The 23131-nt window shown below is 43.8% G+C and overlaps 1 protein-coding gene across 2 annotated transcripts; it reads right to left on the reverse strand.

Moving 5' to 3' along the window:
- Nucleotides 1-4123: 4123 nt before the first annotated feature.
- Nucleotides 4124-14808, reverse strand: ZIC3 (Zic family member 3; the record flags this gene model as incomplete). Of its 2 annotated transcripts, none has more annotated exons than XM_084870215.1 (3): nt 13626-14808; nt 12370-12533; nt 4124-4273 (listed from the first exon to the last, which is right to left on the reverse strand). In XM_084870215.1, the coding sequence occupies exons 1-3, from the start codon at nt 14683-14685 to the stop codon at nt 4124-4126; spliced, it is 1374 nt and encodes a 457-aa protein (XP_084726341.1). In that variant the 5' UTR covers nt 14686-14808. The 2 variants fall into 2 exon arrangements, with proteins under 2 accessions (XP_084726341.1, XP_084726340.1); XM_084870214.1 differs by lacking the exon at nt 4124-4273 and adding an exon at nt 9711-11531.
- Nucleotides 14809-23131: the final 8323 nt, after the last annotated feature.

Here is a 23131-nt window from a genome sequence, read left to right on the forward strand (position 1 = left end):
CAAATCAGTTTCAAAAACCATGGAAGGTTCAGAAATGATCAAGGAATAGACGTGTGGTGGAGCAGATGCACAGATGCTGTGCTGGAAGAAAAGACAAATGCTAAAGTGCATAATGATTCTGAAAAGATTTCTTTATCAAACATGTCATTTGTTTGAAAGAACAGAGTTGTTGGCATCAGATGTGGGATATCAGCTTGTTAGCAAAGTGAAACATGATAGCTGCTAGATACTAGTGATTGATGAATCAATTGAAATTACTGATGTTGCACAACTGAATATCTTCATTTAATATGTCAATGGTCAGAAGTTAATGAAACACCTTCTGTTTAAGCTTATCACCACAACCAATAAGATGTCACATCTCAGTGGATACCCTGGCTAAATATTTCTTGTAAAGAATTCTGAAGTCTTCAAAGAAATGTTATCAGCTGGCCAATCAATTACAAATTTTATTGATGATTTGATGCAAAAATATGAGTGTAGCTTTCCTGTGTATGTTCCGACTGGGTAAAATCAATGAATTATTTGTAAATGACTTTTATGCACTAGATTTACATAAAAAAGGTAAAATGCATTTATTTATCTGTACCACAAATAGCCTCCAATTATTGACTCTGGGCCATTTACAGAAGGAAGTTTTTGATTACCTGATTTAAGGGGGAAAAGTATTTTTTCCTTACAGAAAGTTAAATAAAAAGACTTATCTGAGAATCTACAAATCTCTTCTCCTGTCCCCCACTCCAAATCCCCCTACCTGTTCTATGGGAAGATGTGCTTACTGACTTGATCCTTTGGACTATAGAATGAGGATATGGCTATGGGAGGCACTACAGCACTGCAGTAGACATCAATTTTGAAATTTGTCATTTAATATAACCTTGCTTAACCAAGTTTACATTAGTAGGTAACAAACAATCAATTAAAAAATTTAACTTTAATACAGCTGGCTCCCACATTTAATAGGGTAGGATCAGAAAGATAAAGGTGATAAACCAGTGAAGAAAGGAATAATGAAAAAAAAAAAAAGTCTCTTCTGTACAAAAGTCATTATCGTTCAGCAATACAGACTCTGGGAAACTCTAGGTCCCAAAAGTCAGTGGGAAGAAAAGAAATGCTCTCCACTTAGTGTGTTGCTACTTTTGTTTTGTTTTACCACATAAATATGCCTATAACTAAGAAAAAAATGCACTTCATAATGGTGTAATACATCATTTCTATACTTTCAGTCAAGCCTCAATTTTATTAACATACTAGCAGCCCCATGCCTGCACCCTCTCAAAAACCAGGACCCCACAGGGGATGTCGGAAGCCTGGTGCACGGATTAGGCCCCATCCCCACAGGCAGAGGGACTCCGCCAGTGCACGGGCCTCTAATATGCATATAAGATCTTTGGTTAATCTCTTCTCGCCTTCCCCCCTACCCTCTTCCCTCTGAGATTCATCAGTCTGTTCTGTTTCCATGCCTGTACGTTGAGTATCTGGTGGTCAGTGTGCATCATAGCTACCAGTTGAACAGTCGAATGGTCAAAAGGTTACTTAGACTTTTATATAGAGAGAAATAATCAGGGTATCCTTTTAAAACATAATGAAAACAAAAGTATGGTTATAAAGTAATAAGACTGTTAGCTGTTGTTTGTTCTGGTTTTATCTTTAAGTGAGGCAATCACCTAGGGAGTCCATAAATTTATTCTAAAGATGCTGACATTGGTCAAAACATTTCAGGGACTTCTATTTGGGAATGGCTTTCAAGAGCTAGCTTCCAAGCCTCACAAGAAAGTCAGTTTCATTATTTTATGGTCCCACCTGCTTAATGCTAACATAAATTTAGTAGTGGAAAATTGAATAATTTAAGATATCATAAAACTTAATCTTTTTGTTAAATGCAGATGCCAATTTTCATGTTGTAAAATTGTCACCTAATTTAAATATAGTAAGAATAAGTCTGTTGACTAAAGTAAAAGTTTTATCCAATTAAAAGTAAACTATTAGAGTACTGTTTACAGATATTTAAGTACACAACTTATTTTTATCTAATAATATTTGTATTCAATGGAAGATAATGAACATGCATTTAATAACATTTTAATTTTTGTTAAAATGCTCATATCTAGTGATTATGCTTATGAAATGCTGTATTTCTTATATATCCTTAAGTATCCATACATTTTCTGAAAACTGCATTAATTTGCACCCCAGTATAAATCACTATATGTTTTTAGTAAAATGTTCCATAACATAAAAATTAAGAAGCTTCCCCAAAGCAACAAAACAAAAGTTAGCCAAAACCGGTTTGGCTCAGTGGATAGAGCATGGGCCTGCGGACTGAAAGGTCCCGGGTTCGATTCCGGTCAAGGGCATGTAACCTTGGTTGCGGGCACATCTCCAGTAGGGGATGTACAAGAGGCAGCTGATCGATGATTCTCTCTCATCGATGTTTCTAACTCTCTATCCCTCTCTCTTCCTCTCTGTAAAAAAAATCAATAAAATATATTAAAAAAAAAGCTACCTGAAAGAAAAAAGAAGGGAATTAACATTTGACTCTGTACCAGGCTCTTTATAGACATTTTCTTGTTTATTCTTAGCATAAACTTAGGAGATATTATCATGGTGCAGCTGACCCATACACAAATTTTTAAGTTTACTTTTTCAAGGACCTTTAAAAATAATCCTTTTATAATACTTCACTGTCTGTCTGAAAGAACAGTTTTTGTGGGTTTTTTTTTGTTTTTTTGTTTGTTTTGTTTTTAGTTCTTTTCCTTAAAAACAAAACATTTTATGAACATTGTTATGGGGGATACAAAAGTGTCAAGTTTTAGGGAGCTAAGAATCAAAGAATCACAATCTTTCTTGACTGGCCTGTACTCCTACTCTCAAAATAAATTAACATAAAAAAATCAGAGGGAGATGAGTAGTTTTTCCTTTACTTAAAAATTACAGTATCATCAGTCTACTTAGCAGAAATTTTAATAAAACTGGATCAAAAGAATCAATCGCAATATATTCTATCAGGCTGTAATTTTATAACTCATCATGGAATAATCATGTCAAATAAATACAATAATGGCCACTCACGGATTAGATTAGATTACAGATGTTAAATTTAAAACGAGAACTCAAGGATCTAGTGTTTCAAGAATTTCTCTCTGAAGTATCTTCATCTTGTCTAACATTACAGTTAATTAATAACAACTTGTGTTTTAATAATACCTATATTCCATGATTTTATGAGTGTTCTAATCAATGGTTGAAGGTGTCTGCCCCATGAACCAATTCGAGGCTTCTGGATAATGTACATTTAATGTGCTATGCTGCAATGTTTCTCCTCTCCACAGGCCTTCCTTTCTCCTGGGAGGCAATCTTCATCTTTGTCTTTCCCTCTCTTTCTCACCCAAATAGTGGTGTTCAAATGTTGTTTTTTTCCTCTACAAACTCTTTCCTCCAGTTCTTTCTTCTAATCACCCTAATCAGCCCTTGACTCTGAATTCTTCCCCCGACCTCCCTAGCACCTGGTTGAATCCCTCCAGGAAAGTAGTGAGAGCTCAAAACAGTTGATTGGCATTTGATGTGTGGGTTATCCCCCACCCTAAGATTATCGCTCAGTGAAAGCCCAGCTATATTAAGAGAAATGTGAATAAAATATAAATTGTTGTCATTCAACAGATTAATCAAAGTTATTTAGGAGCTATAATTGTCACTGTAATAAAACAATAATCACAAAAATAATTTAAATGTTTTATTTAGGTCAAACAACAGTTATAGGGATCCTGGGTATTGCTTTTTGAACACAAACATATGAAATTAATAAAACAAGCATTCATACTGCTAGTTTTCAACATGTGTGGAGTGCAGATTATTTGAAAGAGAATTTCAACAAGGTCAACACAACGCATGAGATAATACATACTGGGTAATGAAACAGACCAGTCTTCACCTCCATTGTCCAATTCATAATACAGGGTAGGGGCTTTTTTGCTTTTCATTTCACAAATGATTGCTCAACACAGACTGAATATACCAAAAGAAGAAAATAGTATTTTTCGATCTAAGGAAGAAGCTACCACTCTTAAAATTATCACTTCAAGATAACAGACAATCAAATTGATGTGGTTTTCTTTAAACCTCATCAGTAAATCATTTCTTGCACAGTAGGTTCGGCATTAACCCTGCATTTAGCATAGGTAGTGTTATGGAGGGCTGGCTGCTGCATGCCAACATCAGTATCAAGTTCTTCATCAGGAATTAGAGACTGTCCCGGATACCAAGCAGGACAACACTGGCAAAAGAACAAAAAGTGAACTGCAGATAGCTCAAAACAGGCTACATTTACTCTTTAAAAATGTTTAGTAAAATGTTACTGGATGTTGTTTCAAATGGTAGTTTATAATAAAACATGATGGAATCTGTTATTTTTAACACTTTATATTTCAAATGGTCTTTCATAGGCTGGGTTTTCATAAAACACATTAGATAACATGTACATTCTATTAAAGATCAAATATCATACACTTGCCATCTGGTGAAGGTTATTTTTATAGTTGCTGTAAAGCTCATATTCATCAGATTTGTAAACAGGTAGAACTTCCATCACAAAATTGTTTGCTTTGGTAGATTATTTTTAAAGAAAGATGATGTCTTTAGTTTCAACAGATTTAAAAAAAAAAACACATGAATTTCTCTAATCTTATTCAAAGAAGTTTTGATCTTGTGTTAAGTTACTATTAATTCAAATGCTCTGAATACTTCATTTAAATGCTTTCTGCAAACTAAGTGTTTTTAAGATGCAAATTTTAATAGTTATTGTAGAAACCAAACATCAGTGGGAAAAGCAGTGACCTTTGGAATCATCATTCAAACAACTATGATTTCTACCAGCTTATCATTCATCCAGTTTTGCAGAAATTCCATTCAATTAACTCCTCTAAAATTTGACGACTTTTATCATATCAAATGATCCAAAGAACACCACAGGAATCCAAGGGAGACAGTTCACTAGTGCATGTTTAGCTTGATTTTATTTTTTTTTAATTGATGAAAAAGAGAGAGAGAGAGAGAGAGAGAGAGAGAGAGAGATGCATCAGTCTATTATGACCTACCCATGTACTCACTGGTTGCTTCTTCTATGTGTCATAATAGGAGATGGGACCCGAAACGTTGATGTTTCAGGAAGATGCTCTAACCAACTGAGCTACCTGGCCAGGGCTTAGCTTGATTTTAAAGTTAATTTAAGAGACAATCTGGCTTTTTAGTTCTTAAAGAGACAAACTGCCTAACCATTAGCTAAAGCTTTTTCAAGTGAATGAACTTTTCACTTTTCACACTTTTCATACCAAGAATTTTAACCAGGAAAAATCTCAAGCCTCAGGGTTCAAGCTACCCCAAGGAAAAATGAAGTATACAGCAAGCACTATCTACTTCCTTTGATCACTAGATGTCAGTACCAAGGTCCATTGAGGGAATTTCGGGGAGTGGCTGAACCCAGAAAGGAAACTTTACACAATGAGGGAAAAGGGGTAAAATCTATTTGATGACAGTTTCAAAACAAGTTTCCAAACTGTCTGCAGCACCCTTGACTTGAAGGAATCACACATAAGAAAAGGGCAGAAAATACTACTGAGCAAGCTTATTTTAATTGCCCATGGGTTTCCAGGAAAGTACGACAACTGAAATGCATATTCCAAATTCTTGCTCCAAAGCCTTATTCTTTGTGCACTGAAAAGGAGGAAAGACAACCCCACCAATTGTTCTCCGGAGATAAAGGCACTGTTTTGTAGATTTTCCCCAGATCTGGGCCAGCATTACTAATGACCTGCCCACCCACCTGGGGGTCCTCTCCAGAGTGCCCTACAGGAACTGCCCCACACCTTCAGAAACCCAAATGCTTGGCAGGGATCAGCCCAAGAAGGTTGCCTTTTCGGGTAGCTGCTGGCCTTCCAGAACACCCAACCTGAAAGAATTCATGCTTCTTATTTTCCTAGAGGAGCCAGAAGGTTGATACCTACAATTTTTAATCCTACATTTTAGTGAACCTGCAGCATTTTTCTGCGGAGAAAAGATAAACTCAAGATCCCAGAGCCATCAGAAAGATTCTTTCACACTTTGCATTAAGGCAGTTAGTTAAGCAAAGTTGAATGAAAGTTTCAGGGTTGTGGCCTCTTTATTTTTCTTGTTAAGACCACCAGCTGTGAGAGCACACACATGAGCTTCGACAGTTCCATTTCTCATGGGCCCACGTTTAAATGAGATATGCAGAAAACGGGGGTTTGGCAAAGGTGCCTATGTGATCCGTTCATGGGCTTCTCCATTGTCCTAGAAGAGAACATAATGTCTGTCCAGTCATTGACATTTTTAGGGACTGGAAGGTGCTGTGGAATCCTGACCCTTGCACTGTAATTCAAAATGACATCCCCCCCACACATACTCATGGGGGTCCGGAGGTTTTAAGTCGGGACTGCAGGGTGGGGCGCCCTCTCGCAGGTTTCATATCCAAGCCCCCCTGGGAAGCCCAACCCCAAAATGCCTCGGAAGAACTTCTTTGCTTCTGTTTTTGTTTGTTTGTTTGTTTTGTGTGTGTGTGTTTTTAAAAAAAACAATTTTGCGTTTTGCCGCCACAACCCACATTCTCCCGTGAGCCCTCCGAGCTGGGAAATAACAAGGGAATTTAAACCAGAAGACAGTTTTTCAGCCCGCAGCCTAAGCTTTGCTGCGCTCCGCGGGGGGTTCGCATAAGGCCGCCACGTTCACGACTCCAGAGCCGCCCCCAAACCAATCCCCCTTTTCCCACACGCCTCTCTTCTCTTCCCTCCTGGCTCTGTGGGGGCCGTGTCGCTGCAAATGCGCTTTCAACTCTGGTCCCCACCACCTCCCAGCAAAATCCGACCTAACGGTTTCAGAGTGTGCGCCTGCGCCGGGGGAGGGTCCAGGAGGGGTGAGGGGGTGGCGGGACCCCAGCTGTGGCTAGAAAAGGCAAGAGCGACGGGGAGCGAGGAGGGGTCCGGGCCAGGGCTGAGCCTCCCCCTTTCCTCCCAGCAGGTCCTGGCTCCCGCCCTGGCCTGGCTCTCACATGTGCGCGCTGAAAACTCACTTCAAAGTCTATTCCCCCCGTGGGGACAGCCCTTCGTGCGGACCGCCAACCAGAACCTGGCTTCTACACCCCTTCCGATCCCCAGCACTAAGAGATTACAAGGCCAAGGGAGAGGACATTCGTTTAAGAGCCCAGGGAATGAGGAGCCGTTTTCGGGTGTACAAGTACCTCCCTCCCTCGCCACCTCCCACCCCCGCCTTAAGAAACCAAATGGATCACAAAGTTTGTGGCCAACGCTACGCAGTGGCCTTCGGAGCTCACCATTGTTTGGGCTCGTATTGACCCCAGGTCCGGATTAGGCAGCGACTGATTCCTGCTTTACAGCCCCGTCAGCCTAATGAGGCCGGGAGGCGATGGGGCGCGAAGCGTCCTCGAAGCCGGGGCGACCGCCGGCTTACGGCCGCCAAGGGCCCTGTAGGTGGAGGTCAAAGGGTCAGCGGGCCAAGACCGCAAGAGAATTGACCGGAGGAAATGAGGTCCCCCATCCCCGCCCCCTCTGAGCTTCGGCCTGGACTTGCAAGAACTTGGTCCCGATAGGGAACCTGGGCGCTCCGACTTCGAGATCGTTTGGTCTCATCGCCCGGCAAATCCCGACTAGAGACTTGAGCCTTCAGAGTCAGACAGCCCGAGAGAAAACCACCCTAGCTGCCAGAGAACAGCTCTTCAGAATATGGACACGGCGGTGGAGATTCTTTGAGAAACTTAAGTGGAAAGAGCCCCTTGGACTTTTTTGTTTGTTTGCGGGGAGGGTTTGGGGTGGGGAGGAGAGGGAGCCAGGGGATAAGACAACAGGCAGCTAGAAGGGGGGAGGGGCAAGGAATCCTGAACACAACTTTCCTGGAAGGCTTAGCGAGCAGAGGCTGTCCCCGTTGGCTCTCAAACCCTCGAAGTTGCTAAGAATGCCTGCCTCGCTTAGCCTGGATCCTGATCTTTAACCTTCCAAACTGAATAAAGGCCAATTTTCTGTCTGCGTGGAAACACACACTTCCCCCTTCCGGGCCCAACAGTGGAAATCTTAAGCTAAACTACCCATTTTGCAAGGTAATGGACTTTTAACAAAGACCTTACCATAACAAGAATGAAATTATCGGTATGTAATAATTAGAAGACAAATGACATTCATGTTTTCCAGCTGATCCATCTTTAGGGTTGCAAGGTTTTGTTTGGGAAGGGATGCTTATTCTTTAAAGATGTTTCCTGAAAATTCATGAGTGTAAAATGTGCATGCCTAGAGTCAAATTAGAGGAAGAAAATCTGAAAAGTTTTCTACTAAAACTTTTCTTTGCAAAAAATGACAAGAGCAAAGAACATACACTATTTGACAAATATGATGCTACATCCAAATTAGAGGAAATTGTGTATAGGGGTAAAACTTTCAATATCTTAATATTGGTTATCATCATTGTTAATTGCCATTTTTCTTTCACTTAAGACACAAAACTTTATTGTAAAGTTTTTGGTAGAATAATTTCAAGCTTACTCAGGAAAGATGAAACTCTTACTTATGTCTCCTAAAGAGATATTTAATATACCTAAGGGGAGAGAATAAGCTAGTTTCTGAGAGAATCTTGATTTGAACCCATCACTCTACTCCCATTTAAGATTAGGTTTAAGTTTGGGTGAGGGTAGAAAAGTAATTCGTGAAGAAAACAGTAAACTGTTAAAGTTCACTGAATGTTTCAGAAGAAAAACACTATTTAGACTTCAGTTTGAATATATTTTCAGTCAATCTTATGAATATACACTTTCTGAAAATTTCCTGAGCATTTAACACACTCTTTGATTTGGAATAAAAGAAAAAATCTTGAAATAGGAATTTAATCCAGCACTCTCAATGTCAAGGTCAAGACTGGAATGTCTGGGGTAGGAGTTGTATGGTATACTGACCAGGTTACCTGCTCATTATTTGTGAAGTCACCCCAATCTCTGTTCATGGCATTCAGGCCCTTGCCTTCTCTACTGGTGCAGGAAAGTGGGAAAAGAAAAAACAAACAAACAAACAAAAAAACCTTCTCCACAAACAAACAAAAATCACACCCAAAGCAATTTGCAATTAGAAACTATGAATAATTAATTGTCTGTTGATAAACATCAGTAGATAACTTAAAATAGACTGCTTCAACTGTATCCAGGGAATCAAAATTTCTTTTAATCATCAGTTCTGAGCATTTTAATTTAAGGTTAACTTATTTAAACATTTAAAAATTCAGGCACCAAATACAAAAATGTTATAACATAAATAACATGTGCCAAGACTTTATTTCTTTAAAAATAACAATGAACAAAATCCTAGAATTCAAAATGATTATGTATAATACCAAATTGACTGCCACCAAAAAAACCTAAATCATTTCCCCTTCAAGAGAAGGAGGATACTTAAGCCTATTCATTACATTTCTAAATTCTTTACAATTCCTTATCTCCACCATTCTATTTACTGATTTGCAAGCTGGTTATTCATGCAGAGATTGGGCTCTCAATATTAAACAGCACCCTAAATTAGTAAAAGAAATTTTAATTCTCTACCCACTCCAATCCCCCCAAAATAGTAAGCAGTTTCTTTTTTATATAACTGTGAAAATTGTCCAAATGAGTTGCTTCACTAAAGATTAAATGGATTGTTAATATTTTATTACAAAGCAAACAACCATTTTTCATTATTATTGATTTTAATGGAAACAATGCTTTTAACATCTTTGCCTACAAACCATGAACTTTAAAAATACACATTTTGCAAATGATTTTTCTTTCCATAATATAATTTCAGAACTGCTGCAGTTATTATACCACTATAAAAAGATTATGAATAATTGTGAAAATTACGAATTGAACTATATACAGCAAAACAAATCAGACTTTACCTTCCCAAATTGTAAATGGACTATGGTTTATTTTTTAAGAAGCACTTTAACCATAAGTAAGCAGGCTCAACTGGCCTTACTCATCACCACTGTTTCAGATGTGCTTACTTTTAAAAATATATAGCTAGCTAGCTAGATAGATTTGATAGGCAGATTAGGTAAGTCATAGATACAAACATATATAGGGGTATGGGTAATCTCTCAATAGAATAGATGGACATGCATCCTGCCTAGATGTTCATTTTTATGTAAGGTAATAAAAAAGCAAGGGACATAAAACTCATTAGGTTACCTCATGTTTATATATGTAGGGCAGGGATGATTAAATCCAGCTTCTCAGTCTTTGAAGTACAAGATTGAGATGTCATGGCCACTAACTGGATTGATCAGTAATATTTGATTTGCATGCCAAAAATTGGGGACAAGCACATTTAAACTCGCAGTTAAAGAACCATCTGAGCTAGAGATAAAGAAAGGACGATCTTACCAGATGGAAACTGACACTGTAAGTAATCCATACCTCAGTAGAAAAATAATTTAACAATTAAAAAATGGATCTGAGTTATAAATACCAACAGATAAGATTCATTTGCTCGAATCTCCTCTTTTTAGGAGGCTGTTACAAAACAAGAGAAAGGAGTCAGTGGTTCAAAAATTGTAAATTTTGTTCTTCTTTCAAAACAATAAAATTTAATGCTAACGCAGTTATAATCAACAGCTGTACAGAATTTGTTAGAAAACACTTATCCATAAATATTGTTCAGTTCCCGGCACTTGTAGCAATAATTAAATTACAACGATAAATATGGCATCCATGGGTATGTATTTACAAAAAAAAAAGTTATTACAAAAGGCAACTGTATACTAAATGTCACAATCTGTGTAGAGTAACATCACATCCTCAGCCTGAAAAAAATACTGACCAACAGTTTTGACCCCATTAGACAAAAATACATTCACAAGAGTAATGCTTTGAGAAAAAGTTCAAGACATAACAGGACTTTGGCACAGTTTAAGACTGTGAGAGTTTAAACAATCACCACTAAGGCGAAAAAATCAGCTTAACATCACCACCACCAAGCCTTCTATAACTTCCTCTCAAAAAACAGGACAAGTATTAAAATGAACTGAAAGAGTTTAGGGATGGGGTATGCAAGAGAAAGGAGAGAGAAAGCAGTGAAAATATTTTTTTTAATCTTTCAAATGCCAAAACGTATTTCCTAATCCTGAGAAAGGGCATGCCTACTTTTGGATTTTACCCAGAAACCTTCCTAGACAATTACAATGAACAAGATATTGCCCTATATGTGGCCTCTTGCCTTAAAACTCCATTTCCGTTTGATTGGCCTCAGTTTTCTTTTTAAAATGCATTTGGTCCATTTTATGGTTATCAGGGTTTGTGTTTGTCCTCAGACGTACCATTCGTTAAAATTGGGAGGAAGTCCAGGGTTGTGGCTGGTGCTAGTTTGAACTGCAGAAGGGGGTTTAGTGGTATCTTTACTGTTTGCAGAAGCTATAGCGGGTGGAGTGGAAGATTCATAGCCTGAACTGGCAGCAGGGGAGGAATCTGACCCTTGAGATTCATGAACCTAAAATTAACATGTATATATTATAATGAATATAATTCCAACCGGCATTGTGCAAGCATATACAAGAGCAGAATTCGAGCACAGTAAGAGCAATGTCCCACTTAAAACAAAAAGAGAGAGAGAAACTGCTGATTTCGTTGGCTTGTTTTTAATTTCCGTATTACAGATGTCTAGAAACCCTGGGGATGTTCACCGACAGTTTTATTCCTAATATTGACATGTGGAAAAGGGACAGAGCTCTGTATTATTCACGCTCCTTCCAAAGTGCTTTCTCCGCGGATGGAGTGGGATAAGCACTTGGTCTTTGGGGCCACGTAAAATATTCCGGGCCCAGATTTCACAGAGCCCAGTTTGGCTTGGGAAAGCAGGTACAGAGAAAAGTGGCACAGGCGCCCTAGGCGCTGCAAGGTCTCAGACAACTTGATAGAAATCAGACCTTGCTTCTGAGCCCTATTGTTTTATGGAAAGCCAATGAACCGAACCACCCACCCCCGGGGTTCGGCGCCTACACTCTCGCACTCTAGTTTCCCACTGCGGGCTGAGCGCAGAAGAGGCGACTGATTGCCGCAACCTCAAGCCCTGGCGAGCTCGTTTAGAGCCTCTCAGTAAACAACTGATTGTCCACCCCCACCCCCCTGCCCCGCTCCCTCCACCTCCCCACAGTGCTCTCCTCCACCCACCTTCGGGATCCTAAATATGGGTTCAAGGTGTCATCGCTGGAGCAAATGGGATCTAACGTGGAGGGTACGGGGTTGGCAGCGCGGGCGCTTATATTCCGCGGCCCCGGTGTTGGGCCTAGCGTTTATAAACCGCCGACCGCTAATAAAGAGGTAATTACCTTCATGTGCTTTCGCAGGGAGCTAGGGTGCGTGTAGGACTTGTCGCACACTTTGCAGATGTAGGGCTTGTCCGAGGTGTGCACGTGCATGTGCTTCTTGCGGTCGCTGCTGTTGGCAAAGCGCCTGTCACATCCTTCAAATTCACATTTGAAAGGTTTCTCACCTGCAAAAGGCAAAAATGCAAAGGGGAGGGAACATGGTCAGGCCAGGAGCTTCCTGGAGCGGAGCAGCGGGAGACCGAGCGCTCCGCGATCTTCCGGGAGAGGGAGCTCCGACTGGGGGCGGCGGTAGCGTCTCTTTTCCCTGGAGAAAAACGGAGAGTGCTGGTTAAGCCTACTGGTTTGGGAGTGGTGCGCGGGGTGGGGCAGGGCTGGTCCAGAACTTGCGGATCCCTTTGTTCTCGCTCTGGATAGGAAAGCACCGGGCTCCTCCAAAGTTTTCCCTAAGTTGTGGATCCACCCTACCCAGCCCAACGCGCGGCCAAATTCTGCCACTGCCTAGTAGATATAACCAATCCCAGGCGGGACAATGAACCGGGACGGACAAATCCCATTCAGTTCGTTCTTTGTACCTGTTAATTTGCCTTTTTCAAATGCAGCGATTTTGCTAAAATCGGGATTAAAAAGCTTGGTTCGTCGTACTTAATGTTCAAAAAGAAAACTATATCAATCCAGGGACTTCCAGACAGTTTACAAGACGTTCTGAGCAAGCCACGAAACTGTAATGCCTTTTCTACGTTAGCTTTCCTCCCGCAGGACTGAATTGAACCTGGAACTCCAAATAAAAATAGTTTGACAAAAGTATCAGTCATTTAATTAGGAGACGTGCCAATCACCGGTAGAAAAGAGCGGAAGTAACCGAAAGTTAGCTTTCATTAGCATTTCTATGGTTGCTTTTCCCGAATGTGTGCCGAAAGCTAAATTGCTTGTAAGCAATAGGCTCTCAACACATTCGTAGTCCCTTCCTAGTAACCCAGAAAGGGAGACAAAAAGAGGCGGCGCCAGTTTGTCCCTGGGCGCGAGAAGGTTCCAATTAGTTCCAAAGACCACAGAGCCGTCGGCCCGGGAAGTTAGAAGTAGGCAAAAGCGCCGTGGGGCGTGAAAGGGGAGAGATAGAGGGACACTGACAACCTTCCTTTCCCAAAGGCCCTAGAGGGGCACTGCCCCTCTATTTGGCCATCACCCCTGTCGCTGTACATCGACTCCCCCCGCACAGTGCGGCGATGAATCCCGCGTTCGCCTCCCTTTACCCTTACCTGTATGGGTCCTCTTGTGGATCTTGAGGTTCTCGGAGCGGGCAAAGATTTTCCCGCAGCCCGGGAAGGGGCATGGGAAGGGCTTCTCGCCCGTGTGCACTCGGATGTGGTTGACCAGTTTGTACTTCGCCTTGAAGGACTTGCCCTCGCGGGGACACTCCTCCCAGTAGCAGACATGGTTGTTCTGCTCCGGGCCCCCCACATGCTCCATGGTGACATGTGTCACCAGCTCGTGCATGGTGCTGAAGGTCCGGTCGCAGCTCTTCTTGGGCCGGTTTAGCTGAGCTTCGTCCACCCACTTGCACGACAGCTCCTGTTTGATGGGCTGCCGCATATAACGGAAGAAGGCGCCAGGCCCGTGGTGGGCCGCCACGTTCACGCCCATGTTCATGTTCATGGGGCTGTAGTTGGGGAACTGCGCGCCGGCCGTGTAGGGGTCCGTGCGCGGGCTGGCTACCGTGCGGTACGGGTCCGCACGGCCAAACAGCTCCCCGCGCAGCCCCAGGTGCACTTGATTGTTGTCCATGTGCCCGGTAGGCGACGGGTGCCCGGGGGTCTGCTCATGCAGCCCGGGAAAGAGCAGGTAACTTGGCGGTTCGGGGATGCCAGCTGGAGCGTGCAGACCACTCGCCGAGCCAGCGAAGAGCGCGTGCTGCCCGCCACCCGGGGCAGCCTCGCCGAGCCCGGAGCTGCGCTGGCGGAACAGAAAGTCCCGCGTGGAATTGAAGGCGGCGGAGGCGGTACCGCCGTAGCTGGGCACCTGGCCGGTGTGGTGATGGTGGTGGTGGTGGTGATGATGGTGATGGCCCAGGGCGTTGGCGTAACCCGAACCCTGTGGCATGAATGCAGAACTCTGGCCAGAAGATAGATCGTGAGCCGCGGCGGGGCTCAGCTTGAAGGCAGCGGCAGCGGCCGCGGCGGCGGCGTGGGGAGAGTCCGCGAAGGGACTCAGCCCCATGCTCGCCGGCTCGCGGCTGGGCATCTCGTGGTGGCGCGGCGCGCCGAAGCTGCCCACTCCCAGCCCGGGGAACTGCGGGCCTCCGTCCAGGAGCATCGTCATGGGTTGGGGGCGGGGGGCGTTCTGAGCACTGGCGATCCGGCTGCAATGAGCGACGGAGCGGGCAGAGGAGATCTCCGAAGCGCTGTAGTCGGAGAGGGGTGGCGGCAGTTGGACACAGCCGGGAGACCCCCAAGGCAGGACCAGGGGCTGCAACTTTCCGTCGCTGCGAGTCTCCTGCAGAAGGATAGGAGGGAGGAAGGGAAGTAGAGGGAGCTGGAGTGGGGAGGACGGGAGGAAGGGAAATGAGGAGAAAAATTCCGGGACTAGATCTGGTTTAAGAAACTAACAGGAGCGCACAAAGAAAAATAAGCAAAATAACAAGTGGAGGGCGGAGTTCTCTAATCCTGTCCCAGGCACTCCTCCTCTCCCAGAGAGCCCAACAGAGGGGCCCCGGGCTGGGCTGCGCCAAATAGCGGAGCCGGCTCCCGGCCAGCGGGCGGCAGCGGGCAGGAGGCAAGCTCGGTCCGCACCGCTCACTGCGCGAGTTCCAGCCTCTTCGCCTCCGGAGTAATGTCCTTGGACTGATCAAGTCAATCACTCACTCCTTTCACATAAACCAAGCGGGAGGCCGCGAGGCGCGCGCCAATGGGGAGCCAGCTGGCACCCGGTCACCTGACCCCCGGCCCTGCAGCCCATTGGCCGCCGCCACACTGATTGGCAGCGCCGAGTGGGGAACATGGCAGCCTCCTCCAAGCGATCGCCTCTGATTGGGCCGCGGCCGGGCGTTTGGCAGGTGAGGCGGCTGCTGCCGGGCGCCCGCGAGTGGACTCGGCCAGGCTGCGCTACTGTAGGGAACCGGGACCTGGCTCCAGCCAACGACCGGCGGGGCGGAGCCTGGCTTCTCCACCTCTTCATTCCGTCCCGAAGCGGGCCAGCACCCCTCTCGCACGCTGTACCCGCTTTGACCAAATGAACTCTTTGCCCCTCGAGTCCCTCACCACCCTGAGATTGAGCCTCCTCATAGACCGCAGGGCGCCTATCCCGAGGCGAGCGCAGCAGTTCCAGCCTCAGGGCCCACTAGCTGCGCCCTCCCCACCCACCACTATGGGCTTTGATGGAGAGACTCCGGACTGAGGCTGTCCAGCTCGCCGTCTGTGCCCTGAGCTGCTGCTGCCTCCAAACAAGGAGAAGCGATTGCAATTACAACTGACTCTCTTCCCTCTGAACCTAGCGTTGAGTCTTTAGTTTGCGCCTAATGGCTATATTTGCCGCTCCCCCCCTTCCCCAAATACATATAACACAATAAACATACGCACACACAACTAAGAGTAAGCGCACAACCCAGTAAACTAACACACCAAACACATATAACACAATAAACGTACGCACACAGCCAGAAATATGCAAGCAACACAGTAAACACGAACACGCCACACTGAACACACACACACACACACACACACAACTAAACAGTAAGCGCACAACTCGGTAAAATGACAAGCTACACACAAAACAGTAAACAGACACACAACAAAGTAAATACACGCATTTAACAAAGCAAATGCACACACCAATGTTAAATATTCAGCGAATACCTTTAGCCGATGTACACAAAACATGCACACAAGAAAGTAAATACACACAATGCTAAGTCATTAAACACAAACAGGATCCGTGCAGTTCTCAAACCTCAGGACTAATTAGCTTCGAAGTCTCAACATTTTCAAAAGCAAATGTTGGGGGCCAGAATGAAGACTGTGAGGTAAAAATGTACCCCCTTGGAACAGCTAAGACTTTGCTCTCTTTTACTTCTACCGGGAGCAGCAAGTGGACTTCTTACCCCTTAGGGATTTACTTTCCAGGGTAGTATGTGGGATCACTACCCCCTTCTGTCTGGTGCAAGGTTTTTCTGACCAGTTCAGACAACGCTATAAATCCACTCTTTTTTATTTATTTATTTATTTATTGGGGGGGGGGGGTCTTGAACGGCATTTGCAAAGAATGCAGGAGAGTGAGAGTGGGAAGAAAAGGCAAACAAAACAAAAACAAAACAACAAGAAAACTATGGCTGTGATTGTCACATCCTAACAGGGCCAAGCCCCAAAGTCTGAACCTTGAGGCTGCCTCGCAGCCTGGCCGCCATCTCTCTGTAGGAAACAACATCTGATCAAGTTCAGAGGCGCTTGGAGAGACCGCCTCAAGCAGCGCTTTATAAACTGCAGCCTTTCACTTCCTGCCCCCCCCTACACACACACACACACACTCACACACACACACACACACACACACACACACTCACTCAATCCGCCTGGCTCGGCCAACACTTTACCTTTCTTAGCCCGTTTGCTGGGGGAGACCATGCTGATTGCACACTTACCATAGTAACCCCCTCCCATCAAACTTGCCCCAGTTCTCCCTCTACATCCAGAGCTCTCTCTCCTGAGGTTGGAAGGTGAGTTCACTGCTAACTGAAATTATTACGTTTACTGAGAACTGGCTCACCAAGAAAGGTTTCAGTGGCGCTCAGCAGAGGGTTTCTTTGGGTGGGGAAGAGGGAGTAGGGTTCACAGAAGAACAAATACGCCTAAATCATGCAAATGAATTCCCTGGAGTCAGTTTTACAGAAAGGGAGAGTCGCTTTTCTTTCTTTTTCTCCTTTCTTTTCACTTCCCCCTTTATCTTTTCCTTTCTTTTACCTTTTTTCGCCTCCCATCTACCCGCGTGCACCCTCGGACAGTGGTTGGTTTGAAAAGTCTGAATTTCCTCGCAGTGCCCGAGGAGAGCGATTCTCAAGGCTCGGGGCGGGGAGGCGGTGGCTGTTGAGCCCTAGATGGCCCAAGGGTTTCTGGGGATCACTGTCTGGTATCCCCAGAACCAGGGGCCTTGAGCCTTTTGGGAGTCAGGGCGGGCAGTCCGGCTAGAAAAGGGGAAGCTGAGGAAAAAGGGCGGCCCAAGGAGCCCAGTTTGCTCCTTTGTGGAGAGGGGTCCCGAGCGCTGTGCGGGGGGCTGTTGCCGCCGCAGACCTACCGGTTGCCCAGTGTCCGTTTTGATATGGCCACATTCCGATAATTAATTGCCTCCAACACGTGCTCTGTAGTCACTGGAACAAAAAAGGCATAATTCAATTAGATCATCAACCGAGAAGTGGGGAGGGGATGTGCTTGTTAAGGGGCCGATCTGAGGCAGTTTAGTCAAGCCAAAACCCCGGGCGGGGAGCCCTTCCAGGGGCAGCCCGACCCAGCCGGAGGGTGCTACCCTGAGGGGGTGTCATCGCTCCGTGGGTCGCAGGGACCCCAGATGCCCGACTCGTGGCTTTGTGAACATTAAGACACTGGCAGGCCATTTGGGATTCGATTTCTGTTGGTTTGGGTGGAAATTTCCTTTTGGAGGAGGAAGAACCCTGACCCTTGAAACACGGTAGAAAGCGAAATATCTCCAGATACTGCAATTTATCACTTGTGAAAACAAAGCAGCCGCCCGCAAACCACTCCCGTGAGTCAAGAATAACAATGGGAAGTTTTCCTGATTACCTGCAGCCCCCACCGGTTACTCGATTTTAGGAGGAGACCCTAGGAACAACTTCGGGACACAGGGGGGTTTAGGAAGCTGAATCTGAGAGCAGATTGGTGCCCGAAAGACGAGAGCACAGAAAAGTTTTTCCTGCACACAAGCTGGAGCAAGGCAGAAGAGCGCTCCAGTTTCTTCGTTTTTCAGGTGGGGAAAAGACTCACTGGGCTGGGCTGGGCTGGGTTGGGTTGGGCAGAGCTGGGCAGAGCTGGACAGCTTGAACTCAGGGGTCCTGGTTCTTATTTTATGCTCTAACCCCCGCTCTCTTGGCAGCTTTGGGTACTGGGGTTTGCATGTGTATTAGGCAGGATAAATTAACTAATAAATCCATTTTTGGTTTTTTTGCATCCCTCAGTTGTATGTGGTCTGGTCTAAATAGCCACATATCTGTATGGATAGGAAATATAATGGGATCTTTCCCTCACATTGAGTTCAAATAGTAACTAGGAAAAAAAATGATTTGTTTTCATGCCCAAATCTAAAGCAATAAATAAAATCAGTGAAACTGATCATTGCCAAATAAGCAAAGCTTTTGAGCCCGAATTTTGAGATTCATCTTGGAGAAGCCGGAGGGAAGCAGAATGTTCAAAGCGGCAGGAGGGGCGGTTTCTCTGTATAACACAGTACCCCACTCTGCATCACTTTTCTCTTCACTCCAGCCTCCAAAAACAAAACAAAACAAAACAAAACAAAACACATTCAGCACGTTGTGTTATCATGCAGGATTTCTTTCTAAACACATTTTCTGTGCGGACATGAAATTATTCTAACTCGGAGACCTGGCAATTTTCTTTAAATCCAAGGGAAACACTGTGGTCTTTTCTTCTGTTTTGTATTTAGAAAAGACTTGCAATCTAACACTTGCAACATTTTAAAGACCCTTTAAACCCAGCAAGCGGATTTCCGCTCTGCCAATGTTTCCTGATTTATTTCAATAAATGAATCTTTGAATCCAGGAAGGGAATTATTCCAAGACACTGAATTTCGTGCCCCTGCCTCCTCTTTGGGTAGCACAAAGTGTTTCTCGTTGAAACAGGTCCTTGAAACTCACCATTATTGCCAAGTTTTAAAATTATAAACCACACTTTCTTTACATAAATTCCCACCCTCTCTTCAGAGTCACAGATCCTTTTTAAAAGGAAAAACTGCAAATCACATTAAAAATGAAAGGGGAAGAAAACTGGGAAAGGAATGCGTTTTTAACTCCTCTTTATTTTTATGCTAAGATAAAGCTCTTAATTGGTTTCAGGGGCTGAGCTGAAGTCTCTCTGGAGCTCAGGGACCTTGGGACACACTCACCAACCGCTCATTTGGGCTCTAGGCTTTATTTCCTACATCAGAGTTTTCACCTTAATACTATCATTTGACAAATATTTTATAAGTTCTAAATACTTTAAAATTCAATATAGAATAAACAAATAGATATTGTTAATCAACTCTTTTAAAAAGTGTTTTTGGGGGTCAATCAGGGGGAAAAAGGAAACATTAATATTTGAAATAATTTTTTTAAAAGTCTGTTTTGCCTTTGTCCTCTGCAGTCCAAGGCATATCGCTGCCCAGTGTAATGAAATGCAAACCAGATAGGAATGAGACATTTTCATTGTACTTGCCAATTAAGACTATATATATATATATATATATATATATATATATATGAAGTAAATAAGGTTAAATCTGGAGAAGAAAGGCAGGGGTTGAACTAGAATTACCAGAATCCAGTTTGGAAACACAGGAAATGGAGCAAAACCCTAGGAGGTGGACAGAGCTCAGTAACCAGCTAAGTCTGGTGCCAGGTTCATGGTGAGGTGTGGTCCTGGCCAGCCAGGTCCTGATACTAGTGAGTATCTTTATTACTTTGGGAGTGCCTAGATGTTAGCCTCCAGGGTCTAAAGAACACTGGCAGTGGCTCTGGGTACCAAAGGTCACAATGGAAGAGGACTTCCCTTTCCTTTAGGACCAGAACCCCTTTTAAGTGGAGATTGCACAGGCAAGGAGAGATGGAAACCCAGGCAGAAAAGGAAATATGAAATCATGCATTTGATTTGTGTTTATAACTTCTTCCTCAGTGACCTGAAGAGGTGGGGTAAGGAGAAGGGATTTGGGGTGTGAAGCTTGCCTAACATTCTGGATCACACATTTACCCAGGACCCAAAATTCCATCAAGCTGCAAAATGCTCCATTAGTTCTAAATATAAACTATTTCAGCCCCAAAACAAGTGGAGAAGAATATTTGACTCTCCTGAGATAGTTGCTCATTCAGTTCTCTGCCTTGAGAAAGGATCTTGCTCCCAAAATTATCTCTGGGCCACATAGTGGTTCCTGGCAGTGACTCTAATCCTTGCTGCTTAGGTTTGGGACCCCTTCCAGCCATTTCTTGTCAAGCTCCATTTCCCTAGTTTGGGCCTATTTCTCCATCCCCTCTTCCTCCTCCTTTCCTCTCTGGGGCAGTGACTACATTACCTGAATTCTCTTCTCTTTTGTCCAAATGAAGAATGAGAATTATACCTTAAAAATGCTATCTCCAGCCCTTTCAACTCCCAAGGAACATTTTGTAATTTGTTTTTGCCTTTGGTTTGGAGTCACTCATTTAATTATTTCCTAGTTGGGGATGGGAAGGAAGGTCTATCATACTAAAACAAAGCTTGTATGCCTCCCTTTCCCCCATGTTCTTTCCTCTACTCCACCCAAACAAGTCAGAATGGGGGTGAATTAGAGTAACCTTTAGTTTGAATGTACTTTGACAACTTCAAGCCAAATCTGGCACATAGCCTATTATATTTGTATGACTCCAGGAGCCAAGAATGTGTATATGTTTTAATCTTTAAAGGGTTAGAAGTAGAAAAAGAAGGAAGGAGTGGGGGGAGTTTATGCTAGAGAGATTTAATGTGTCCCACAAAGCCTAAAATATTTTCTATTTGACCCTTCATAGAAAAAGTTTGTCAACCTCTTGACTAGGATTGGACTGCAGCCTCAGCAGAGGCTAGGCTTTCTTAACTGGTGGGAACATCACTCTCCTATTTTTCAAGCTTCATTATGTATGACACAATTTTTTTCAGTCTCACTACTCAATTATTTCTGAGGATAACTTTGGCTTTGAAGAAAGACAAAAAGTAAATAATCAAAGGAGGATGAAGATGTGGGAGAAAGAAGGGACAAGGAGAGAAAAGAAAAGGAGTTGTGAATATCTCAATCTGTGACTAGGAGACCTCTGACCCTGAAGGTGGTTTTATTGTCTTTCTTCTTTGGCTACAGATACATAGTTTATTGACCATTTCTGCATGACTGAGACCTGAGGGACACTTCCGGGGCCAAACCAAGCAATACATTTGAGTCCAGACTGACGAGGATGGGCAGCCTGCCTCCAAGAAGCCCAAGGGAAGTGACCCCAATTCTCCAGGCCTGAGAGTAGACTTCCCCAATTCAAATGTTTCTCTTCAGTGAGGGCCTAGTGTTCACCCATCTCCTCATTCTCTCCCAGAAACACTCCTCTTCCTTTTTCCCACATCAGCCATTATATTTGGACAAGAATTTTAGGATCCCTACCCAAATGTTTCTCCTTTAAACTATAAGAGTAGGTTAATATAAAGATCCCCTTGTACTCCCATCAACCCACTTGGCCAGCTACTGACTTTGCTTATCCTCTTAGGTCTGCCCCCTCACCTCTTTCTTCCAGAACTCTGGCCTTATCAGGAATTTCTCTTTAAGGTTACATTTTCCCCTGCCTTCAACCCTTGTCCCCTCATATTGAGCTTTGGTAGATTACACTTCACCTACAGTTTTCCTCGGGTATCATTTATGGAAAATCAGCTTGGCGACCAGGTCACACCAGCAAGGCCAAGAAAAGAAGGCAAGTCCAAGAAAGGTCTGGGTGACATTCCTGTTCCAGTGCAGTAAGGGTGCCATTTCTTTTTTTAAGAGAGCTAGGAGCCATCTTGGTGAAAATGTTGTGGACATAAAATTTAAAGGAAGTCCTCTCCTAGCACAGCTTACAGAAACCTTCAGGTCTTGGAAGGCAGTAGAACTCAAGAATTATCATTTTCTGGTGTCCCACCTACTAGGGTCCTGCCTCTCCCTCAGAACAGGCCATTAACCTCTTAAAGGAAGCTCTACCAACTATAAGGTCTGGTACACTGAAGACTTTGAGGACCCATTCAGTGGAAACCTTGAAGTCCAACACATTACAGGTTGAAATCCAGTGTATTAATCTTTTGCCACTCCATCAAAATCAGAGGTTGGGGTATTCCTTGTGTATCCTTTCTAATTTGTTCAGCCTTTGTGCATCCAAGGACACCTTCCCTTCCTCCCATAGTCCAAGTTCCACACTGCAACTCTAGCGCCTAAACTTCTATGCCTTGCCCTCTTTCCTCTTGTTTCCTATTTAACAGACAGTCCTTCGAGTATCAAAGAGCCTGATTTGAGCAAGAACACCCTAGATGGGCCCTTGAGGACAGTTAACAGGAGTTCTTGGAGCCTGTAGTCTCTGCCCAGCCCTGTTTTTATCTTAACCTCAACACAAAGGCTTAGTCAATTCCAGCTATGCAGAAGCCCCTCTGCAGGCATCCAAGGCTAAAGGTCAAGTTTTCCTTAGGACCAAGGACCTCTTGAAGCACATCTTATCAGGAAACATATTTTTCTCTTCCTGTTTCCCCATCCCATCACAAAGTTCTCAATAGAGGTTCTTATCTGCCTATTAAATGAAGGAGAAAAAATAAGGCCTAGAATACCTTTTCCCTACTACTTCAGAACTAGGCCAAACCTACCTAATTTCAGTGGCCTCAAGAACACTCCAGAAGACCCCTCAACTCCCATAACCTAAATACCCCTTTTCCACTTTACAAAAAACTAAAAAATGTTTATCTCTTACCTCTTCCTCCTTCTTCCTGATGTAGCCTCTAGCTTCTTAAGGTAGCCTCCACTGCTATCTCAGGGGTTTACATAC

Source organism: Pipistrellus hanaki, assembly GCF_964339955.1.
Source record: "Pipistrellus hanaki genome assembly, chromosome: X".
Classification (NCBI taxonomy): Eukaryota; Metazoa; Chordata; class Mammalia; order Chiroptera; family Vespertilionidae; genus Pipistrellus; species Pipistrellus hanaki.